Here is a 23,537-nt window from a genome sequence, read left to right on the forward strand (position 1 = left end):
AGGGCAATTATTCTCACTGGTTGAAACCTGTTCATTTAGAGAACATGTAATGACGGGTGTGATTTGAGCGATCCTGTCATATAAGACGTCTCTGCACATCTCTAATTTTGATCTCCTTCATTGGTGGCTGACACCTTTTGGTGTCGGGGACGGTGGCTCAGCTGGCATAGACCTGGGTTTGATCCTGACCTCCGGCGCTGTCTGTGTGGAGTTTACACGTTCTCCCTGTGACCACGTGGGTTTCCTCCTGGTGTTCCGGTTTCCTCCCACATCCCAAAGACGTGCAGATTGTTAGTTAATTGGTCAAGTGGGTGCAAAATTGGGATCACGTAGAACTAATGTGAATTGGTGATCGATAGTCAGCGTGGACTCGGTGGGCCGAAGGGCCTGTGACTATGCTGTGTCTGTCACTCAATCAAACAATCCCTTGCAATCTCCCCCCTTCCCCCCCCCCCCCCCCCCCACTCCCTCCCCACCACCACCCAGCCAATCTCTTCACCACTTTACACACAGTAGGTGTTACACAGAGAGTGTTGGGTGCCTGGAACACACTGCCAGGGTTGTGGAGGAAGCAGATATGATAGTGGCGTTTAAGAGCCTTTTAGATAGACGCATGGAAATGGAGGGGCATGGATCACATGCAGGCAGAGGGGATTAGTTTAATTTGGCATCATTTTGGCATAGGCATCGTGGGCCGAAGGGTCTGTTCCTGTGCTGTACTGTTCTCTGTTCTATGTCTGTACATTTGACTTAATTTTTATTTTCTAACACAATCTGGGGAGCGTGGGAAAATGAAAGGCAGGCTTTCTCCATATTAGTTTTAGAGATACAGCATGGAAGCCGGCCCTTTGGCTCACCGAGTCCGTGCCGATCATTGATCACCTGTTCACACTAGTTACCCCACCACACACCAGGGGCGATTTACTGAGGGCCAATTAACCAACAAACTCGCACGCCTTTGGGATGTGGTAGGAAACTGGAGCACCCGGAGGAAACCCATGATCCCAGGGAGAACTTGCAAACTCCACACAGACTGTCCCCGGGGTTAGGATGGGACTTGGCGCTGTGCTCTGTGCTGCCGAGCCACTGTCCCATAATCCTTTGTAATCGCAGAGAGAGATTCCATTGCATCTTACAGCACTCAAAATCAGGTACAAAATCCTGAGGGGAATAGATCGGATAAACGCAGTCTCTTGGCCAGATAGGGGAATTGAGAAGCCAAGGGCATAGGTTTGTCTTCGCGTCTGTATCAGTAGCTCATCTCTCCGGTCCCGAGTGGTCAGACCAAACACAGGCAGGAAATCCAGCTTCTGAAAGCACAAAGGTAATAAGACTCAGAGACACACTCAAGAACAGGTGGTCATCGGTTTAAAGTAAGTGGGGGGAGGGGGAAGATTTATGAGGAAGCTGAGGGGTGACTTTGTTTACACAAAGGGTGGTGGGTGTATGGAACGAGCTGCCGGAGGAGGAGGTAGTTGAGGCAGGTATTATCGCATCGTTTAAGAAACATTTAGACAGATATGTGGATAGGATAGGTTCAGAGGGATACGGGCCAAATACAGGCAGGTGGGACAAGTGTAGATGGGACAAGTTGGGCTAAGGGGCCTGTTTTCACACTGTAAGACCATTACACTGACTGTCCCTCCAGTACACGGCCCACAGACACCCCCTCGCATCACCCCCCACCAACTCCCACTCACTGACTCCCCCACCCACGGCTCACAGACACCCCCTCACTTCACCCCACCCCCCCCCCACCAACTCCCACTCACTGACTCCCCCACACACAGCCCACAGACACCCCCTCACTTCACCCCCCCCACCAACTCCCACTCACTGACTCCCCCACACACAGCCCACAGACCCCCATGCTTAGTGACCCTCGCATATACTTTCTTATTCAACTTGTCTCCAGCCATACAGAGCAAAACCCAAACCTAAAGATGAATGAAAGGACTCCAGTTAGCACTAATAAAGGACATAAACAGTTCAAAATGAAGCTTCCTGCCGCCACGAGTCCACTTTTAATTAGCGAGAGCAATGAATGACAATTTCTGTATTGAGAAATAATAATATTCATGATGAGCAAATAACAGGAGGATTATTGGCCAGTGGGGGCCTTTTCAATGCCTTCCTTGGTAAATTGTACTTGATCCTCTTTCGATGGTCTGTCTCAGTAATCTGCTGCATCTGAAGCGTTTACAGTGTTTGGACAAACAGCAGTGGCAATAAATGTTTCATGTATATTCGAGAGTTAACTACTGTTGGCACTTCTAATATTCCTCAATGTAATCCTGCCTAATTACAATAGACTTCCGATTATCCGAGGCTCGTAGGGCCCAAATCTAATTGGATAACTGAGAGGTTCAAGACCAAGGAGGTGGGTCCAACATGGATGGTACCAGACAATAGTCTGTGTGCTTAAAAGCACCATATATTACACAGTTTACGTGTGTTATCAGCAGGGCCATTTATTGAACTTGTGCAGACGTGATGGAGGAACTGAGTAAAATGCACCACCTCTCTTATCAGGCTTTCATTTAACCATGTGAGAGTATTTCACTGCGATATTGTGACCGGCACAGCGGTAGAGTTGGTTCCTTACCGCGCCATACCTGAGAAAGGATGTACTGGCTCTGGGGAGTGTCGAGAGGAGGTTTATAAGAATTATCCCAGGAATGAGTAGTTTAATATCTGATGAGCGTTTGACAGCACTTGGCCTATATTCGTTGGAGTTTAGAAGAATGAGGGGGGACCTCATTGAAACGTAAAGAATAGTGAAAGGCTTGGACAGAGCGGATGTGGAGAGGATGTTTCTACTAGTGGGAGAGGTCGTAGCCTCAGAATTAAAGGACATTCTTTTAGGAAGGAGATGTGGCGGAATTTCTTTCGTCAGAGGGTGGTGAATTTGTGGAATTCTTTGCCACAGAAGGCTGTGGAGGTAAAGTCTGTGGATATATTTAAGGCAGACTTGCCTTAAATTCTTGATTAGTTAGTACAAGTGTCAGGGGTTGTGGGAAAAAGGGAGGGTTGGGAGGGAGAGATAGATCAGCCATGAATGAATGGCAGAGTAGACTTGATGGGCCGAATAGCCTAATTCTACTCCTATCACCTTATGACCTCACGCAGAACAATTCAGGCCAGCAGCTAAATAGTTGTGAACAGAACGGCGGCACGGTGGCGCAGCGGTAGAGTTGCTGCCTTACAGCGAATGCAGCGCCGGAGACTCAGGTTCGATCCTGACTACGGGCGCCATCTGTACGGAGTTTGTACGTTCTCCCCGAGACCTGCGTGGGTTTTCTCCGAGATCTTCGGTTTCCTCCCACACTCCAAAGACGTACAGGTATGTAGGTCAATTGGCTGGGCAAATGTAAAAATTGTCCCTAGTGGGTGTAGGATAGTGTTAGTGTGCGGGGATCGCTGGGCGGCGCGGACCCGGTGAGCCGAAGGGCCTGTTTCTGCGCTGTATCTCTAAATCTAAATCTAAAAAAAACAGTCCCATTGCCCAGAGAGCACAGTTCTTGGCAGGGAAGGTGGGGCAGCCTGGGTTAAATAGCAAAGTGCTGCGATGAAGTCAGGCACAGTTTTGCAGGCGGGTTCATTATCATTCCGGGCACGGCCTTCACAAATAATCAATCTGTCACCTCACCTCTAAATCCTGCCCCTAATTGATTTGTTCCCACTTACCGGTTACTTCAGTGCATCGCTCTCTCTCAAAGGCTGGGCTAAATCATTCCTTTTTCATGGATGAGTCTAACATGAATTCTTGAGCAGGCAGATTGTACAATAAAGGACAGTAAGTCAGCGCGATAATTTTCCCGGAAGGAGTGACATAACTGAGTAAGAGCTTCGCAAAAGCCTCGGGTTTAATTTAAGGATATGTGCAGTGGAGAATCAGTGAAATAAGAGGTCGATTGCAGCTCCCTTATTAAAGGGGTTTCATCTACAGTCACGTTGTAGTTTATGGGTTTCTGGTTTCCTTCTAATTCTCCCTGAGCCGTTGACTTGCATCGGTCTGGATTAGGTCCTCACCACCCACACTCCTGGTTGCGAGACTCCTCAAGATGAGAAGGCTTCTCTGCTGGAATACCCCATCTTTGTTCAACTATTGGGGTTGGTGCAGACATGGTGATGAGGGATGAGTGGGTTGCTGAGAACCATGGAGCATGGTCCCAGGCAGAGGTATGCGGGAGAACACAGTTCTTTCAATTAGGCAGATAGAGGTGAAGGATGGATTGTCTTTCAAAGAGTCGGAGGGAGATACAGCATGGAAACAGGTGCCCACCGAGTCCATCAACTACCCATTTTAATTCATCCTACATTTTATTCTCGACACACTCTCATCAACTCTCCCCAAATTTTACCCCTGGTCGACAGATAGTAGCCATTTAAACCACTGACCAGCATGCCTCCTCCACTGTCAGAGAGAGGCCAAATGCAAATTGGTGGAATAGCACCTCATATTTCTCTTGGGCGGCTTCCGACCCAGTGGTATGATTATTGATTTTTCTCATTTCAGGTAACCCTTGCTTCCCCTCACTCTCTGACCCTCCCCCCACACTAGTTGTCCTATTATTTTCACAGTCACCCTGCAAGGTTTCACTGTTTGCATCAACTCATTATCATCTTTTCCCCAGCCAACAATGGACCATTGTGGGCTCAACCTTTCCTTGATCATCAGTGCTGGCTTTGATTTGTTCTTTTCATACTTTTCATTCATTTGTTCTTTGTACCTTTTCATACCTCCGGTTTCCCTCTCCCCGACTCTCAGTCTGAAGAAGGGTCTCTACCCGAAACGTCACCTGTTCCTTTTCTCCAGAGATGCTGCCTGACCCGCTGAGTTACTCCAGAGTTTTTTTGTCTATCTTCGATGTTAACCAGTATCTGCAGTTCCTTCCCTCACAACATGCCTTGTGATGTGTGCGGAGACTAAAGCACCCAGGTAGTGACAGGGAGAACGTGCATGCTCCACATAGACAGCACCTGAGGCCATGATTGAACCCTGGCACTCTGAGGCAGCAGTTCTACCAGCTGTGCCACTGTGCTTTCAACTTCCGCTGATATCCATTGTCTTGGTGAACAATCGTGGGTCATCGAGAGCAAGTGACTGGCTTTTTTGACCAGGGCAGTTTCCATTTGAGCCTCGGGCTGAAAGAGGGAGAGGAGCACACATCTGCTTCACTGTCAAGCCCATGCAATAGACTGGCTTACACACAAACCCTGTGTCAGGAGATTCAAACTCCGCTGGTAACTCAGGCAAAGGTTCAAAGCCGAACAGACGCACTTTGCCATTGTCAGTGATGCCCAGGGTATGGTGTTGAACACTACCAACACCATATGAACCACAAACTATGAGCTGTCTTATTGGTCCTGGTCTTTTCTCGCTTCCAGTTCTTCAAACTAACCGCCCCGCACCCCTTTACGCTCAGTCTGAAGAAGGGCCTCAATCGGAAATGTCTTCCATTCTTTGTCTCCAGACCAGCACTTTGAACTACTCTCTCTGGTATAAACCAGCATCTGTAGTTCTTTGTTTCTACATATGAGCTGTCTTTGTTGGACTATGGATGTTGGGCTTTTGATTTACAATAATATATTTTTTAATTTATTGAACTTTTTTTTGTTTATTTTGCTCCATATGAGAACGGTGTTTATAGTCCAGTTATGTTGCTGCAAGTAAGATTTTCGTTGGTCCATTTTTGGTGCATATGACAATGAAAGAGAGTGGTGAGTCTGTGGAATTCTCTGCCACAGAAGGTAGTTGAGGCAAGTTTATTGGCTATATTTAAGAGGGAGTTAGATGTGGCCCTTGTGGCTAAAGGGATCAGGGGGTATGGAGAGAAGGCAGGTACAGGTTACTGAGCTGGATGATCAGCCATGATCATATTGAATGGCGGTGCAGGCTCGAAGGGCCGAATGGCCTACTCCTGCACCTATTTTCTATGTTTCTATGAAACAGGCTGGACCATGGACGTGCCCCACTTGACAACACTGGCCCAACTGGTACTCGCTAAATATTTAGCTCTTGGCTGTACAGGACTCACTTTTTCCAATGTTGGCCCGTGACTTGCACGACCGTTGTCCATTCTAATGTGTTCCTTCATGAAGTCCGTAAATTCTAGCAGCAGAATTAGGCCATTCAGCCCGTCAAGTCTACTCCACGATTCAATCATGGCTTATCTATCTTTCCCTCTGAACCCGGTTCTCCTGCCTTCTCCCCATAACCCCTGACACCCGCACTAACCAAGAATCTGTCAGTCTCCACCGTAAACATATCCATTGGCCTCCACAGGCAATGAATTCCACAGATTCACCACCCTTTGACTAAAGACGTTCCTCCTCATCTCCTTTCTAAAGGTACGTCCTTTAGGCTCGAAAGGCCGAATGGCCTACTCCTGCACCTATTTTCTATGTTTCTTTGTTTCTATGTCCTATAGTTCTGAGGCTCTGCCCTCTGGACCATGACTCTCCCACTAGTGGAAACATCCTCTCCACATCCACTCTATCCAGGCCTGTAATTGTGTATTAAAAACTGAACAGAATTACTCTGGCAGCAATGGCGTTGTCACTAAATGCGCTGAGCTAGTCATCTGTCTAAAGAGTCCTTCTAGTGGCGTTGCAAGGAAGTGGTTGGACCATGATCTGTGTTTGCACATGTGTGTATGTGTGTGGCTTTAACTATGTGCGTGGTCTGTGCCTGTGTTTTATGTGTGTGTATGTGTGTGTGTGTGTATGTGTGAAAAGCTATAAATAACACATCCTCACCCCTACCACCTACTTCTCAATGAACTATTGATGCCATCTATTTATTTTAATGAAAATAATTTTTTTAATGTTTATTTGACAGTTCAAAATAATTCCATGTAAGCATTTTTTTGTTATTTTACCAAACCACGTAGAATTTTATCTTGCAAACAATGTGCTTGTTTTTTCTGGAGAGGGGTGCATTGAGTGGTTCGATGGAGCCAGCTCAGATTGATTCACTGCACTTACATTTTAAGGTGAGCTGATATTTCCCTTTCATCTTGGTTCCTTTGTTTTAATGGGGCTGTTTTTATCTGAGCAGTGCTGAGGCCTGTCGGCAGCCTGGGGGACATGTTTAATGGGTTGCCGAGCAAGAGAAACCCTGCTTTAAGGCAAGACTCTGTTGCTGTGCTCAAAAACGTCTCATTTCGCTTGACGATTTTTACTGCCTGACCTCTGACTATAGGGACGTCTGACCTCTGAGAAGAGTAAGTGGATTGTATCGAATCGTGGCTTCGCCTTCACTTCTCCATGAGGGGATTGTAGGGCAGGACAGGGTAAGGACGGGGTGAGGTGAAGAGAGACAGCAATTGAGAGAAAGATATGGAACTAATTAGAGACGCAGAATCATATAGCACAGAAATAAGGCTTTAGGGCCAATTCATCCGTGCCGACCAAAATGCCCAATCTAACCTAATCCCATTTACCACGTTTTGCCCATATCCCTCAAAATCTTTCCTATCCGAATCCAAATGTCTTTTAAATGTTGTTATAGCAGCTGCCTCAACTGCCTCCTCTTGATCGCACGCGGGCCGAGGGGTGATCTGATGGACTTGTATAAGATCATGAGGGGAAGAGATAGGGTGAATGCACACTTTTTTCCAGGCCATCTTGGTCGGCATGGGCAAGTTGGGCCGAACGTCCTGCTTCCATGTTATTGAGCTGATTGGAGATGTGAATGGTGGCATCTCATTCCAACTCTTGATTCTTGGTCTTGTAGGTTATGATCCTTCAGACGGCTAGTACTCTGTGAATGAGGTATGGGATTCTGCCTCGACCACTCCACCAGGAAGTAATTACCAGACCCTCATCTGTAATATTTCCTCCACCACTCCCTAATCCTTCAATCAATGGACTAAACCCTCTTTTCCCCCTATTTGTCAATGTCTCTGTGGTGAAGGACTACTACTCTGCTGCAGGACCCTTAACCAGACCCCAGCAAAGTGTGCGGCAGAAGCATGGAAACTGCAGAGCAAGCAGAGAGGATTTTACAGGAGACAGTGACAGCTTTATTACTCCTCTGCGACTGCAAAATAAAACGCTGGGGCAAAATGCCCTGACTTCCTCTGATGAGGGCATGCATTAAAAATTGCCTCCGTTAAGCTTCGTCTGCTTGAAGTAGCCAGAGTGTTCTTAATGCCTCTGTGAAATGGATGATACGTTGCCTCTGTTGGGTTGAGGTAATCTGGATGTCTCGCACAGTTCCCAGTGGCTATAAGTCCGAAACATAACAAAGGAGGCCATAACAAAGGACATTCTTGCTATTGAGGGAGTGCAGCGTAGGTTCACTAGGTTAATTCCCGGATTGGCAGGACTGTCGTATGTTGAAAGCGTACTAAGCTTGTATACGCTGGAATTTAGAAGGACGATAGGGGATCTTATTGAAACATATAAGATTATTAAGGGATTGGACATGCTAGAGGCAGGAAACATGATCCCCGCACATTAACACTATCCTACACACACTAGGGACAATTTTTTTAAAACATTTTTTACCCAGTCAATTAACCTACATACCTGTACGTCTTTGGAGTGTGGGAGGAAATCGAAGATCTCGGAGAAAACCCACGCAGGTCACGGGGAGAACGTACAAACTCTGTACAGACGGCGCCTGTAGTCAGGATCGAACCTGAGTCCCGGCGCTGCATTCGCTGTAAGGCAGCAACTCTACCGCTGCGCCACCATGCCGCGATGATGATGTAGGGACCGGTATTTTGTCTTGTTTCATGGCAGTTGGTGCTTTCTACCCAACAAACAGCTAACAATGGCCTGTTTCCTTTATCATCGTTACTTTTTAGCGTATCTTTCATTCATTGTTCTTTATCTCTCCACATTGTCTATATCTCTCGTTTCCCTGAAGAAGGGTCTCGACCCGAAACGCCACCCATTCCTTCTCTCCAGAGATGCTGCCTGTCCCGCCTAGTTACTTCAGCTTTTTGTGTCTACCTTCAGTTTAAACCACCATCTGCATTTCCTTCCTACACATGCAGTCTTTTGAACCTGGCTACTTACTGCTGTTAACAATTTGCTCATGTGTCATCATGTACCTTGTTGTGGGATTAGATCTTTGTTTCGTAACAATAACCTGATTAGGGCTGTTTGGTTTCTCCCTCTTGTGTACGGCAATAAATGAGCTGATTTAGGCCCCCCCAGGGAACAAAGGCATCTCACTGTCCCATTAGATGCCTGGCTGATGAATGAAGGAGAATGTCTTTGAAGAACTCGTTGAGCTTCGTGCCTGTGTGTGAGGCTGTTGTGGGTGGCAGGTCCAGTCGAGGTTTAGTCTATCTGCCACCTCCTTTGCCACCCACCCCCCTTGTTCTGTGGGTTTGCAGCTTTGGGTTGGCACGTCATTGCGCGGTTTTCCACATACATGTCACAGTCGTAGAGTCATACACCACGGAAACAGGCTCTTCGGCCCAACTCGAACATGCTAACCAAGATGCTCCATCTAAGATAGGTACATTTTCCACATTTGGCCCAAGCCTTTCCTATCCATGTACCTATCCAAGTATCCTGAAATGCCGTTATGGTTCCTGCCTCAATGGCCACCTCTGGTAGCTCATGCCATATGCCCACCACTGTCTGAGTGAAAAGGTTGCCCCTCAGAATCATATTAAATCTTGCCCATCTCACCTTAAACTATGTCCTCTGGTTTTGATTTGCCTACCCTGGGTTAAAGACTCTGTGCATTCCCCTTTTAAATTCTCCGCATGATTTTGTACACCTTTGTAAGATCATCCCACAGCCTCCTGTGCTGTAAGGAATAAAATCCTAGCCTGCAAATCCTCTCCCTGCAGCTCAGCCCCACATGTCCTGGCAACATCCACTTCCTGATCATCTCACATTGCTGTTACTTCGAGCAAGCAGATGGTGTGCAACCACACCTTCCTTCTTACCCCCATGCTCCCAGTTCTCTCATCACGGCCCCTCGCATGCTTGTCCTCACAACAGAACCTTGTGGACAGGGGCACGAAGAAACTGGGTCATTGTCACAACCCTACTGATTGACATAGTTAGTCCAGACACCAAGCCAAAATCACAGAAACAGACAATTGTGGTTATTATTAATTTAGTTTAGTTTAGAGATAAAGCATGGAATCAAGGCCCTTCGGCCCACCGGGTCCTCGCCGACGTTCTTTAGACTTTGGAGATACAGCGTGGAAACAGGCCATTCGGCCCATCGAGTCCACGATCACCCCGTACACTAGCACCCAAATCCTGCAAGATGCTGGTTTATAATGATCAGAAGAAAGCACAGAGATTCCTTCGGAGAAACCTTTTTGAAAAAAAGAGAAAAGGGCGCGAGAAGAGAAATCAGTGTTCACACTCAAACTGGAGGAACAGCAGCTCATATTCCGCTCGTGTAGCCTGCAACCCAACAGTATGAACATTGAAACAGGCCCTTTGGCCCACTGAGTCCGCGCCGACCAGCGATCCCCATTACACTAGCACATACTACACACTAGGGACAATTTACAATCTTTACCGAAGCCATTTAACCTACGTCTTTGGAGTGTGGGAGGAAACCGGAGTACCTGGGGAAAACCCACATGGTCACGGTGAGAACGTACAATCTCTGTACAGACAGTGCCCGTAGTTAGGATTGAAGCCAGGTCTCTGGCACAGTAAGCCAGCAACTCTACCATTGTGTTATTGTGCCACCTCTTTGTTTCTTGATAGTCTAGACTTTGGTACAACCTTGTGCCTCTGTGTGAAACTCAATACATCACCTGAATCTTAGCTTATTTCTCTCTCGCGCATGATTGGAATACATGAAAAATTAATGATGTGAACCATAAATAGATTGTGTTCAAATGGCTTTTCAAGAGTTGAACTCACAACCCATCCAACTGATCCAGCCTCCCTTTATAACCTCCCATCTTCCATTATCCAGGAACAAGACCACAAGTGGGTGGGATTCAGGAGTGTTTCCCAGCACCTTTAACAAAGTAAAATATCCTGAGCCACATAACAAGATAAAAGGTTAGAACGCCAAAGTTTAGTTGTTATTGTCACATGTACTGACGAGGTACAGTGTAAAGCTTTTTAGTTGCATGGTATCCAGTCAGTGGAAAGACTATACATGATTCCAATCAAGCTGTCCACAGTGTACAGCTACAGGATAAAAGGAATGGCGTTTAGTGCAAGATAAACTCCAGTAAAGTCCAATTAAAGATGGTCAGAGGGTCACCAAAGAGGTAGAAGGTAGGTCAGGACCACTCTCGGAGAGTTGTGTTTTTTAAGGGAGCAAAGTACATTGGGCAGCAGAGGATCTACATGGGTAGGTGTGTGCCTGCTGGTTCCAGCAGAATGCCACCCGCACAGATACAAAGAAACACTGGCCAATGCATGTTCTTAGGCATCCCCGGATGGTCTGGCTGCAATCTGATGTGCTTCATGGTGGAACATGGTGCTTTGATTCACGAATGAAGCAATGCACAGCGGGGCAAGGTAGCGAGAGCGTCAAAGTCATTGGACAGCTGGCAAAGAGACAGGAAGCAATTGAAAAAGAACCACCTTACCAGCATGGACCCATATGCTTCCGTAAGGGAAGTAAGATTTCCTCAAACCCGACAGCTTTGACCAGTGGAAAGGGGTTTCAACAGCAGTGGAGTAAAACCAACCATAAGCCAGCCTGCAATCTGGCGTGTGTGCCGTACAGACCATGGAGCTGCGAGATATTTTGGGTGGGTGGGTTGCATTACAGATGAAAACAAGTGCCGGGCTGTCACAACTACAAAGTTCCTCCCATGACATCTCAGGACGTGGATTTCTTTCTACTTCATCCTTGCGTTACTACAAGCTGATGATTTACTGGTGAAGTCAGTGCAGCAGGTTCAGCTCCAGCTCCAGCTGAGGAGACATGGCAGTGTTATAATGGAGCACTCAACACACCTCCGGCCATCCAGTGCACTCACTGTTCATAATGCTTTACTTGTTTGAACACACCAGCACCTCTCTGCAGCTCTTGCAATTACTGTATGCATGTTGCCGAGGAAGGCTGAACACGTTATTGTCATAAAAAAGAAACCTTTTAGCATCAGATCGACTCATTTATGTGAATGATTGCATTCTCCTGGCATTGGGATATGTGAGATCATACAATGGTCCCACAGCTGGCAGTGCAAGGGTATCCTAGGGTCCCTCCATTAACGCTTCAAACCTTTCGTAATATGTTAGAATGGTTGATGGATTTTGAAAGGAATGCATCCTTGAAGCTGACAGTGGGATAACACACTTTACTTAAGTGGGTCTGAAGAAGAGTCTCGACCCGAAACGTCACCTATTCCTTTTCTCCAGAGATGCTGTCTGACCCGCTGAGTTATTCCAGCTTCTCGTGTCTATCTGCACTTCTTTTAAGGACAGGAGCATTGATCACTGACTATTATCATATCATATCATATATATACAGCCGGAAACAGGCCTTTTCGGCCCTCCAAGTCCGTGCCGCCCAGCGATCCCCGTACATTAACACTATCCTACACCCACTAGGGACAATTTTTACATTTTACCCAGCCAATTAACCTACATACTTGTACGTCTTTGGAGTGTAGGAGGAAACCGAAGATCTCGGAGAAAACCCACGCAGGTCATGGGGAGAACGTACAAACTCCTTAGTATTGGCACTGGTTTATTATTGTTACATGTATCAATAAGCTGTGAAAGACGTTTTTAGCAGCAACACTCTTTTATGTGAATGAAGGCATACTCATTAGGTGTTTGTAGGAAAGTGTTTGCTTGTGTTGGTTTATTTGAAGATGAGGAATGATATCAAATAGAACGACATTTCAAAAGCTGTAAGAACCAAAGCAAAAAAAGAAGGCCACTCAGCTCCTTATGTCTGTCTTTCTGGTTCCCAAAATACCCCTCATAGAGTCTAACTGGTAATTGGTTTAGTTTAGAGGTTCAGTGCAGTAACAGGCTCCTCAGCCCACCGATTCCACGCCGAATAGCGATCACCAGTTCACCAGTTCTATCCTACAAACTAGAGACCATTTACAGAAGCCAATTAACCTGCAAGCCTGCACGTCTGTGGAGTGTGGGAGGAAACCGGAGAAAAACCCACCCGGTCACAAGGAGAACGAACCAACTTCACACAGACAGCATCCACAATCAGGACTGAACCCAGGTCTCTGGCGATATGTATGGCAGCAACTCTACCACTACACCACCCAAATTAAATTAGATGGCTTTGGATTTTATTGGCCTCCAATAAGTGATGGTTCAGTCAGTAGAGAACTTGCCTCTGATTCAGAAGGTCACAGTTAAAATTCCACTACAGGAGCTTGAACAATAAACTCTTGGTAGGAGTTTCCGTGCAGTACTGAAGGACTTAACGTTCAGATGAGATGATAAAGTAAAGTCCTGTCTGCACGCCGGGGTTCGTGCAGAATGTCACTTGGTTTTATTAGGAAGTTCAGAGGAGTTCTACCCAGCATCCAGTCCAATACTTAACCTTCATTCAACGTTACTTGGATAAAGAACACGTTCTCTGGTCATTTTCTCGTTCAAGCTGGTGAGAGCAAATTAACGGCCAATGTTCCCAACATAGAAAGTGATTCAGTGATTCAATGGCTGTCATTTTAGTTTAAAAGTGAGCTCTGCACAGTGGAAACTGCTGGAAGCTGCAGAGCTAAGACAGTAGCATCCAAGGGTAATGTAGGATAGCTGACGCTACAGGTTGGAACCCTTCTTGAGTATGAACAAGGGTCTCCACCCAAAACATCTCCAGGGATGCTGCCTAACCCGCTGAGTTACTCCAGCACTTTGTGTCTGTCTTCAGTATAAAGCAGCACCTGCAGTTCCTTCCTACACAGGTGGGAATACAATATCGTAGCAACCACAGATATGGTTAAAAAAGGCTGGGATGGGATCTAAATATTCTGAGATTCAAGGTGTTCAGGAAAGATAAGGAAGGTAAGAAAGGAGGAGGACTGGTGTTAATTAAGGTGACTAACACAGTACTGGAGTCATGAGGACAGAATCTATCTGCAGGGAGTTCATCAATAGACGTTATTACACCACTGGGACCATTCTATTGACAGTCAACTAGTGGGAAGGATAATGTGGAGTATATTTGCAGGGAATTTGCAGAGTGGTACATAAGCAACACGGTAGTTATACTGAGGGAATATGAACCGTCCCAGAGAAATGGAGAGCAATATCGTACAGAGCGGAGAGAGAGAGAGAGAGAGGACATACTGAGCTCTATTCAGGACTGGACTTTAGACATACAGCGCGGAAACAAGCCCTTCGGCCCACCGAGTCCGCACCGACCAGCAACCACCCCGTACACCAGCACCATCCTACACACTCGGAACAATTTACAATTTTTACTGAAGCTAATTAACCATTTAAACCGGTATGCCTTTTTAGTGTGGGAGGAAACCGGAGCACCTGGAGAAAACCCATATGGTCACAGGGAGAACGTACAAACTTCATACAGACAGCGCCCGTGGACAGGGTCGAACTCGGGTTTCTGGCGCTGTGAGGCAGCAAATGTGCTCGGCCACTGTGCTGCCCTACAACTGCTGGGGTAGGTTCTGGAAGAGGAATCGGGGAAAGTAGACCAAGCATGTGGAGATGTGGCTGAACCATCACCAAGCCAGACGAACCCTTTCCACCGAGTAGAACCTCCACACTACTTTAGTTTCAGTTTAGAAATACAACATGGAAACAGTCCGTGCCGGCCGTCGATCACCTTTTCACACTAGTTCTATGTTATCCCATGTTCTCACCCACTCCCTACACACTAGGGGCAAATTGCAGAAGCCAATGAACCTACAAACTCGCATGTCTTTGGGATGTGGGAGGAAACCGGAGCACCCGGAGGAAACCCATGGTCACAGGAAGAACCTGCAAACTCCACACACAGCCAGCGCCCGAAGTCGGGATTGAACCCGGGACTCTGGCTCTGTGAGGCTCCGGCTTTACCAGCTGCACTACTGTGCTGCCCAAACCTGGAAAGTGGGTGGAGGCGGGGGGGGGGGGGGGGGTTAATTCATGAGGGTGAAGTTGAGAGGGAGTGGGAGATTGCTGGGCCCAAGGCGTGTGAAGACAGGAAGGAAATGGAGCAGATTCAAAAGCTTTCGATCAGGAGGATGTGTGGAAAGTCAAGGAGAAGAATTGATGTGGTTATAGGTCAGCTGGTGATTTCTCAGCGGAGTCAAAGGAGAAAAATAAGGCTCTTTACAAAAATATAATCAGGACAAAAAAGGGAGAAAAGCAACCTCTGTAAACCCAATAGTTTTTTTAATAATCGACCTTAAAATTGGCCTGGCTTGTAAAGAGATCAGCTGAATGTCACAAGCAATCATGTGCAAGGCTTATATATAGTGGTCCGTGACTGTTAATATGCAGAGCCACAGCCCCCGGGTGATGGAAAGTTGTCTGAGGCGAAGGAGGCAGCTAAATAATACTGTTTATTTGTTCAACATTTTTCCAATTGTAATGAAAATTGTTAAGAGCGATTATTATGAAGTGCAGGACACAAATGTGTGCCTGTGATTAAATAGGAGACCTGGCAGCCTGGCACTCCAGGGTACAATTATCCAGGAGGGGCTCTGTGTGGATCGAGCAAAAAAAAATTTAAAAAAAAAAATCATCCAAACTATTAGTTTGTAATTACAGTGCGCGGAGATGGCAGAATGGGGCTTGAAGTCAGAAGTCTGATGGGGGACTGGGGTTTTGTAATTAGGACGCGGCAGGAAGCAGCAGATCTGTGATTAGCGATGGCTTTTGTGGCATTAATGTGGATGTGGAGCGCTGGTGGAATAAAGTGGGGACGGCCAGCGACGGGCACGGAGAGAGGAGAGCGTCGCGAGGGAGCGGGCGGAGGGAGGGAGGGAGGGAGGGATTCAGTATTCCATTCTGCCCATGCCACCATCCCCTTCCCCCCAAGGTCCAAGGGAGGTCTCTGGTCCAGGCAGGCTTCAAAGGCGCGGTCCGATTCTCCCCTCGACCCCAACTGTTGGACACCAAGCCCCCACTCCCCACACAGAGCGAGCGAGCGTGCAAGCACATCTCGTCAGTCACACAGAGTAATGTGTTCCCAGTCACCGCCACTATAAATTGGTGCTGCAGACGAAGAAGCTATTTAGTTGATGCGAGGATATGGTGGAGGCCCATTAAAAGTGAGTAATGTTTCCCTCTGCACGCCTGAGCCACTGCTTCACGATAAAGCGGTGCCAACGCTTGCTGTCTGAGGGAAATAAAGCTTCGTAATTATACCGGGACAGTTGTGTTAGTGTTGTGTTCAGTGCCATTCTGAGGACTGGATTCCACCCAGCCTCCTGCACTGGTGTGAGCACTGGTATCAGAGGGGGCTGAAGATGCATCTTTCGTCACTGGCTTATGTTGTCACAGGAGCAAGGGCACATTGGGTTGGGAGTATGAGTGGAAGCTGATATTCTTGTGCCTGGTAAATCCTTGCCACCATTGTGTTTATATTTGGTAAAATGGAGCATTTTTCCTTGGGGGGGCGGGAGGAGGGGGTTAATGGAGGGTTAAAGGGTGACATCTGTAAATGCTGCATTCCCTTATCCACCATGTTGTTGTTAAACCCATCACCCCCAGCAAACAGTGCACAACTCTGAATCCGTCTCCAATTGCTGAGAGTACATTGTTGTCCTTCAGGCCATCTCTACCAGCTAATTGTGTCTCAATGTCTTTAGACTTTAGACTTTGGAGATGCAGCACAGAAACAGGGCCTTTGCTCCACCTAGGCCATGCCGACCTGCGATCGCCCGTACACTAACACTATCCTGCTCACCAGGGACAATTTCCCCTTAGTCGGGATTGAACCCAGATCTCCGGCGCTGTAAGGCAGCAACTGTACCGCCGAGCCACCGTACTGTTGTGTCATCGACTCCACCTCCACCAAGCAGTAGTTGGTGTCATTAGAGCCATCTCCACCAACCAGTGGCACAGCTGGTAGAACCGCTGCCACAGCTGGTAGAACAGCACCAGAGATGCAGGTTCAATCCTGACCTTGGGCACTGTCTATGTGGAGTTTGTTCATTCTCCACGTGACCACCTGGCTTTCCTCCGCGTGCTCTGGATTCCTCCCATGGCCAAAGACGGGCGGGTTTGTAGATTGATTGGCCTCTATAAATTGCCCCAAGTGTGTAGGGAGCGGATGAGAAAGTGCGATAGCATGTGGAAATCTGCTGCTGCTCTGCCATGCCTGGGCTGCTCTGCCATGCCTGGGCTGCTCTGCCATGCCTGGGCCTTACAGTGTGGCGTGGCTCTGTCACCGGGTATAACTAGTTCCCACACCGTGGTGGGTCGGCTTGCAGCCCGTGTTCGATAGTCTCATCCAGCAGTACAGCATTCCAATCCAAGGCTTGCATGCCACTCACACAGCATCTCCTCAAGTTGTGTTTTGTACTCAGTGACACGGCATTAAAGATTCGGGGATCTGACTGAGAGGTGCCTCATTCACCCAGGGAGTGGTGAGAACCTGGAATGCATCGTTTGAGAGAGTGGTAGAAGCAAGAGTACCTGGAAATGCATTGCTTGGGATTGGCAGACCTTAGTTAAGAAATGTCTAATGAAACACAAAATCTCTTGGCATAGAAGGCTACAGACAAGTGCTGGAAGATGGGTTAATATGGATGGATAAAAGGACACAAAGTGCTGGAGTCACTCGACAGGTCAGGCAGCATCTCTGGAGAACATGGATCGGCAACTTTTTTAGGTTGAGACCCCTTCTTCAGACTGAAGAAAGGTCCCGACCCAAAACGTCATCTATTCACGTTCTCCAGAGATGCTGCCTGATTTGCTGAGTTACCCCAACACTTTGTGTCATTGTCATAGTGACATAGTGTCACACAGTGTGAAACCAGGCCCTTCAGCCCATCTTCCCCATGCCGACCCACGTCCTATATCTCCAGCATCTCCAGTTCTTTGTTTTGCCATAATGCGGATGAGTGTCACGGGCCGGCATGGATGTGATGGGCTGAATGGCAGGCTGTGTGACTCTATGGCTGTAAAATTGCAAGGCAGACGCAAGAGCTCCCATCGGCCCAGTATTTACAGAGGTAGGTTAATGCTGGTGCAGATGGGACAAGGAGCTGAAGCAGGTTGATGCCAGTCTGTGCCTTCCACTGCTGCACTTCACCTTTAAACCATACTGCCTGCAACATATCCTTCACAAGATGGACAGAGAGCAATGGCTCCCTTCGACCCCATCTTCCATAGACAGCTATTTCTCAAATGGTGCCGACTCTTTGCTGTCCTGGGTTCATGGCAAAGTGTAATTAGTGTCATGTTTGATGTGTTGTCTTTTTAGTGAGAGGACGTTGAGGGTCAGATATCAGAATTGATGTTCTTGTAAAACCTGCTCAAGGGGCTGCCTGCTGCGGCCTGACGAAATGCCAATGGAAGCTATCTGTTACAAGATGTAACCGTAGCCTGCGAGCCCCATGCGTGTGTTGCGTGTTATTCATGTACGTGTGTGCATTAGAGGCTGTGTGTGCCGGGGATGTGTATACCTACGTCTCTGCGGGCGGGCTTGCGTGTGTGCGTGTGTGTTTATGTATATTTATGTGCATTTACACGTGTGTGTGTGTGTGTGTTTGTCCGCACATGTGCATTTACACATGCATGCTTGTGTGTTTGTCCACACATGTGCATTTGCACATGCATGCCTGTGTGTTTGAGTCCACACATAGGTATATTTACAAAGGCAAGCCTGTGTGCTTTAAGCATCTTTACGTATGAGGTCTTGTCTAACAGTTTAGTTTAGAGATACAGCGCGGACACAGGCCTTTCGGCCCATCGACTTCACGCCGACCAGCGATCACCCCGTACACTGGCGCTGTCCGACACACTAGGGACTATTTACAATGTTTACTAAAGCCTATTAAACTACAGACTTGTACATCTTTGGAATGTGGGAGGAAACTGAAGCCCCTGAAGAAAACCCACGGGGTCACGGGGAGCACGTACAAACTGCGTACAGACAGCACCCGTGGTCGGGATCGTACCAAGGTCTCTGGCGCTGTAAGGCAGAAGCTCCTCTGCTGCGTCACCGTGTCCTCGGGTACTTCTGAGAAGTGGACTACTTACAGCAGGCACCTCTTCCAAGCTCTTCCAATGCTGTCTACACTATCCACCAAATAAATGGCAGGAAAGCAAACCAACATGAGTGTCTTTCCCAAACCAACATCCCCAGCCCTAGTAACACTCAGTCCGTGCTGACTGTGCAGTTCCAGTACCCCACACCACTCAGTCCATGCTGACTCTGCAGTTCCAGTACCCCGGACCAGTCTCCTGAACTGTGAGCTCCTCGGGTGGACGGATAAAATAATTCAAGGATGTTCTTGAAGCCTCATTGATAAAGTGTGATATCTCCTCCAATCGCTGGTCTGCGATCACTCAGAAGCATTTGGGATGGCATTGAGAAGCTATATTCCATTGAATAGTGATCACAGTTGGGTAGAGCTGCTACCTCACAGCGCCAGGGACCCAGGTTCCATCCTGACCTCAGGTGCTGTCTGGGTGCAGTTTGCACGTTCTCCCCGTGACCGCGTGGGTTTCCTCCGGGTGTTCCAGTTTCCTCCCACATCTCAAAGACATGCAGGTCTGTAGGTTAAATGGCCTCTGTAAATTGCACCTAGTGTACAAGGAGTGGAGAAGAAAGTGGATAACATAAACCTAGTGTGAGTGTGTGATAGATAGTCGGCATGGGGTTGTCAGGATGAAGGAGCTGTTTTCCTTGCTGTATCTCTAAACTCTAAACTTTGTGTTTTACTCAACAATAAGAAATGATACGTGTGCATGAGTGTGTGTGTGTGCGCGATGTGTGCGTGCACACGCGTGTATATGTGTGTGCACACGCGTGTATATGTGTGTGCGCACCACATGTGTGTATGTTTTGCTGGATTATTGCAGAATTTAAATATTGCTTCCTCATACCTTGGAGGTTTGGTTGGGAAGTGGAAAAGCAGTGCAATGCCATGAAGACAGCTCATTACAGCCTGGCAAATACTTGATGCCACTGCGCTTCAGATAGTTGAGGAAGGGGGATTTAGTATTTAATTAAAACCTAAACCTTCTCTCCTTTTTTTACCCTTGTATTCCCCTCACCTCTAGGCATGAGCCATGAGCCAAAGTCACCTTCACTAGGAATGATTTCGACTGCGACTCGGACGACAGCCACTGTAAGCCCCCTCAACCCTTCCTCCCTCAATGGCTCCATAGTGCCCAATGGCAGCCCGGCAGCTAACAGCACCTTGCCGGTACCATCAGCACACTCTGCCAGCTTTGCAGCCGCGCTCCGTAAACTCGCCAAACAAGCAGAAGAGCCCAGAGGTGAGTGAACGAGAGAAAGAGCGCTTGAGAGAACGAGAGAGAGCGTGAGAGAGAAAGAGGGAGCGAGATCGTGAACAAGTGTGAGCAGGAGTGAAAGAGAGCAAGAGAGAGAATGAGAAAGAGTGGGAACGAGAGAGAGAGTGAGAATTTGAGAGAGGGAGAGCATGAACAAGTGTGAGCAGGGGAGAGAGAGAGCAAGAGAGAGAATGAGAAAGAGAGAGAGTGAGAATGAGAGAGAGAGAGAGAGAGAGAGAGAGAGAGAGAGAGAGAGAGAGAGAGAGAGAGAGAGAGAGAGAGAGAGAGAGAGAGAGGAATGAGAGAGAGAGAGACGAATGAGAGAGAGAGAGAGAGAGAGAGAGAGAGAGAGAGAGAGAGAGAGAGAGAGAGAGAGAGAGAGAGAGAGAGAGAGAGAGAGAGAGAGAAAATGAGAGAAAATGAGAGAAAATGAGAGAAAATGAGAGAAAATGAGAGAAAATGAGAGAAAGAGAGCGAGTGAGCAAGAACGTAAGAAAACGTGAGGGTGTTCATACAACCCAACGTACCGATAAACCGATAAACACTGAATTCATGTTGTTTAGAGAAAAACCTAATTTAGTGGGATCAGTTTGATGCTTGTGATCCAGATCTTCCCCAAGCTGGAATGAGTGCAGAGATTTACGAGGATGCTGCCAGGATTCAAGGCCTGGGCTGTGGGAGAGGGTGAGCAGGCTGGGACTTTATTCCTTGGATTGCAGGAGGAGGAGTGGTGATCTAAAAGAGGTGTATAAAATCATGAGTGGCATAAATGGGGTGAATGCACAGTCTTTTACTCGGGTTAGGGGAATCAAGAACCAGAGGACATGGGTTTAAGCTGAGGGGAAGATTTAATACCAACGTGAGGGGCAACATTTTCATTCAGAGGGTGGTGGGTGTATGGAATTAGCTGCCAGAGGAGGTAGTTGAGACAAGTACCATCGAGATTTAGAGGGATATGGGCCAAACACGTGTACTTTGGACGAGCTTAGATGGGCATCTTGATCAGCATGTGTGAGATTTGTGTTGTACAACTTTATGACCCTATTAGATGTATTTGCTTGGTTGCCATGTCCCTCAGCTTAACAGGTATTGCCCACCTAGTGCACAGATTCCTGCAACACTTAGAGAAGTGGCGATCTCCCCAGGGCGACATCTCTAATTGACAGTAGTTCCTGTAGGGCACCAGATTAACGGCCTGCCTTGGCAGCATTGGCTTCATGCTGCAGGCAGGTGGGGGAGAGAATGGCGGCCACGTTGGCGCAGCGGTAGGGTTGCTGCCTGACAGCGCTTGCGGTGCCAGAGTCGTGGGATCGATCCCGACTACGGGCGCTGTCTGTACGGAGTTTGTACGTTCTCCCCGTGACCTACGTGGGTTTTCGCCGAGGTCTTTGGTTTCCTCCCACACTCCAAAGAGGAGTTTGTAGGTTATTGGCTTGGTGTATGTGTAAGAAGAGTTGTCCCTAGTGTGTGTAGGCTAGTGTTGATGTGCAGGGATCGCTGGCCGGTGCGGACTCGGTGGGCCGAAGGGCCTGTTTCCGTGCTATATCACTAAACTAAACGAGTTAAGGACGAAGAATGAAAAGGTCTTTGTTGAAAACTCTTGAGTCGGGGATTCTCGGGGAGTCGGGGCACGGTCTCGAGGCACCATGAAGCTCAGGACCGGGTGGAGTTCAGAGACAATAGACAATAGACAATAGACAATAGACAATAGGTGCAGGAGTAGGCCATTCAGCCCTTCGAGCCAGCACCGCCATTCAATGCGATCATGGCTGATCGGCTCTCATTTCGATGCGAGACGGCTCTCATTTCTTGCAAGGTACACCAGATACCGTACCTTCGCTCCCGCAAGCAAACAACTGACAGAAGCCCCTCCGCTGCCTGGCAATCATGGGTGTGTTTTGTCTCATTTACAATAGATAGATTTAAATTCTATTAGCGAAACATCTTCCAAAACACTTCTATCTTCAGGGCACTGTTTGAAATTCAATTCATCCTAAGTAATCCAAATGGCATATCATTTATTGTACCCTAAGAGCTTGTTTGAATTTAAAAAAAACCCTGCCCCTTTCAATATAGTTTACATTCTGATATGCTTCATTGATATTTCATCTGTCCCTAGGCTTTCTCATGTGATGTCTCAGCACCAGCATAATGCTGCTTAATATTGCATCACAGTCAATACTAATGCACGTTAGGAATGAGATGCAGGGAACAGGGCAGCTGCCTGAGAACTGTCAAAGTCGCTCCTTTTTCTTTTACTGTTAATTTTTATTCAACTCCCGAGTTCTTTTTTCCCCCTCCCCCCAGTTTCTGCTCTTCCCCCACTCCATCTCCGCATATCCTTCCAGGAGGGCAGTTTCCGCTAGTTGCAAACTGAATTGGTACGGAATTCACATGGAGTCATACAGCACGGAACCAGGCCCTTCAGCCCAACTTGCCCATGCCGACCAAGATGCCCCATCTGTGCTAGTTCCCACCTTCACGCGCTTGGCCCATATCCCTCTGATCCTTAGTGTAGGAACAAAGAACTGTCGAGGCTGATTCATACCAAAGATAGACTCAAACTGCTGGAGAAAGTGCTTCAGATTTAATAAGTGCCCTGACCCCAAATGTCACCTATCCTTCCCAGAGATGCTGCCTGACCCGCTGAGCTACTCCAGCACTTCAGGTTGAAAAAGGGTTCCGACTCGAAACGTCACCTATTCTTTTTCTCTAGAGATGCTGTCCAACCCACTGAGTTACTGCAGCACTTTGTGTTTATCCCTCAAAACCTTTCCTGTCCAAATGTCTTTTAAATGTTGTTATAGTACCTACCTCAACTACCTCTTCTGGCAGCTCGTTACGTATACCCTCAGTGTGATAAAATTGGCCCTTTTGTTTAATTTAGTTTTTTAATGTCACGTGTGCTGAGGTACAGTGAAAAGCTTTAGTTTGCGTGCTATCAAGTCAAAGAAAAGACCATACATTAATTCTGCAGTCTGAAGAAGGGTCTCGACCCGAAACGTCACCCATTCCTTCTCTCCCTAGATGCTGCCTGACCTGCTGAGTTACTCCAGCATTTTGTGAATAAATCGATGAATATAAACAAGCCGTCCACGGCGAACAGATAAAGGATAAAGGCTACAACATTTGGTGCAAGCTAAACATTGAAAGATAAAAAAGTTCCCCATATCTTTCCCCTC

At 47.5% G+C, this 23,537-nt stretch overlaps 1 protein-coding gene across 6 annotated transcripts in view; it reads left to right on the forward strand.

The window, feature by feature from the left end:
• gse1b (Gse1 coiled-coil protein b) overlaps positions 1–23,537 on the forward strand; it is a 514,981-nt gene that overhangs the window by 404,193 nt on the left and 87,251 nt on the right. For 5 of the 6 annotated variants that reach the window (XM_078400739.1, XM_078400744.1, XM_078400742.1 and 2 more), the window contains one exon: positions 20,122–20,340. The exons of the other annotated variant lie outside the window; for it this stretch is intronic. In XM_078400739.1, the coding sequence (XP_078256865.1) occupies positions 20,122–20,340 (219 nt within the window). The remainder of the gene's footprint in view (positions 1–20,121; positions 20,341–23,537) is intronic. 6 annotated transcript variants of the gene reach the window in all.

The sequence above is a fragment of the Rhinoraja longicauda genome, chromosome 6, assembly GCF_053455715.1.
Source record: "Rhinoraja longicauda isolate Sanriku21f chromosome 6, sRhiLon1.1, whole genome shotgun sequence".
Taxonomy (NCBI): Eukaryota; Metazoa; Chordata; class Chondrichthyes; order Rajiformes; family Arhynchobatidae; genus Rhinoraja; species Rhinoraja longicauda.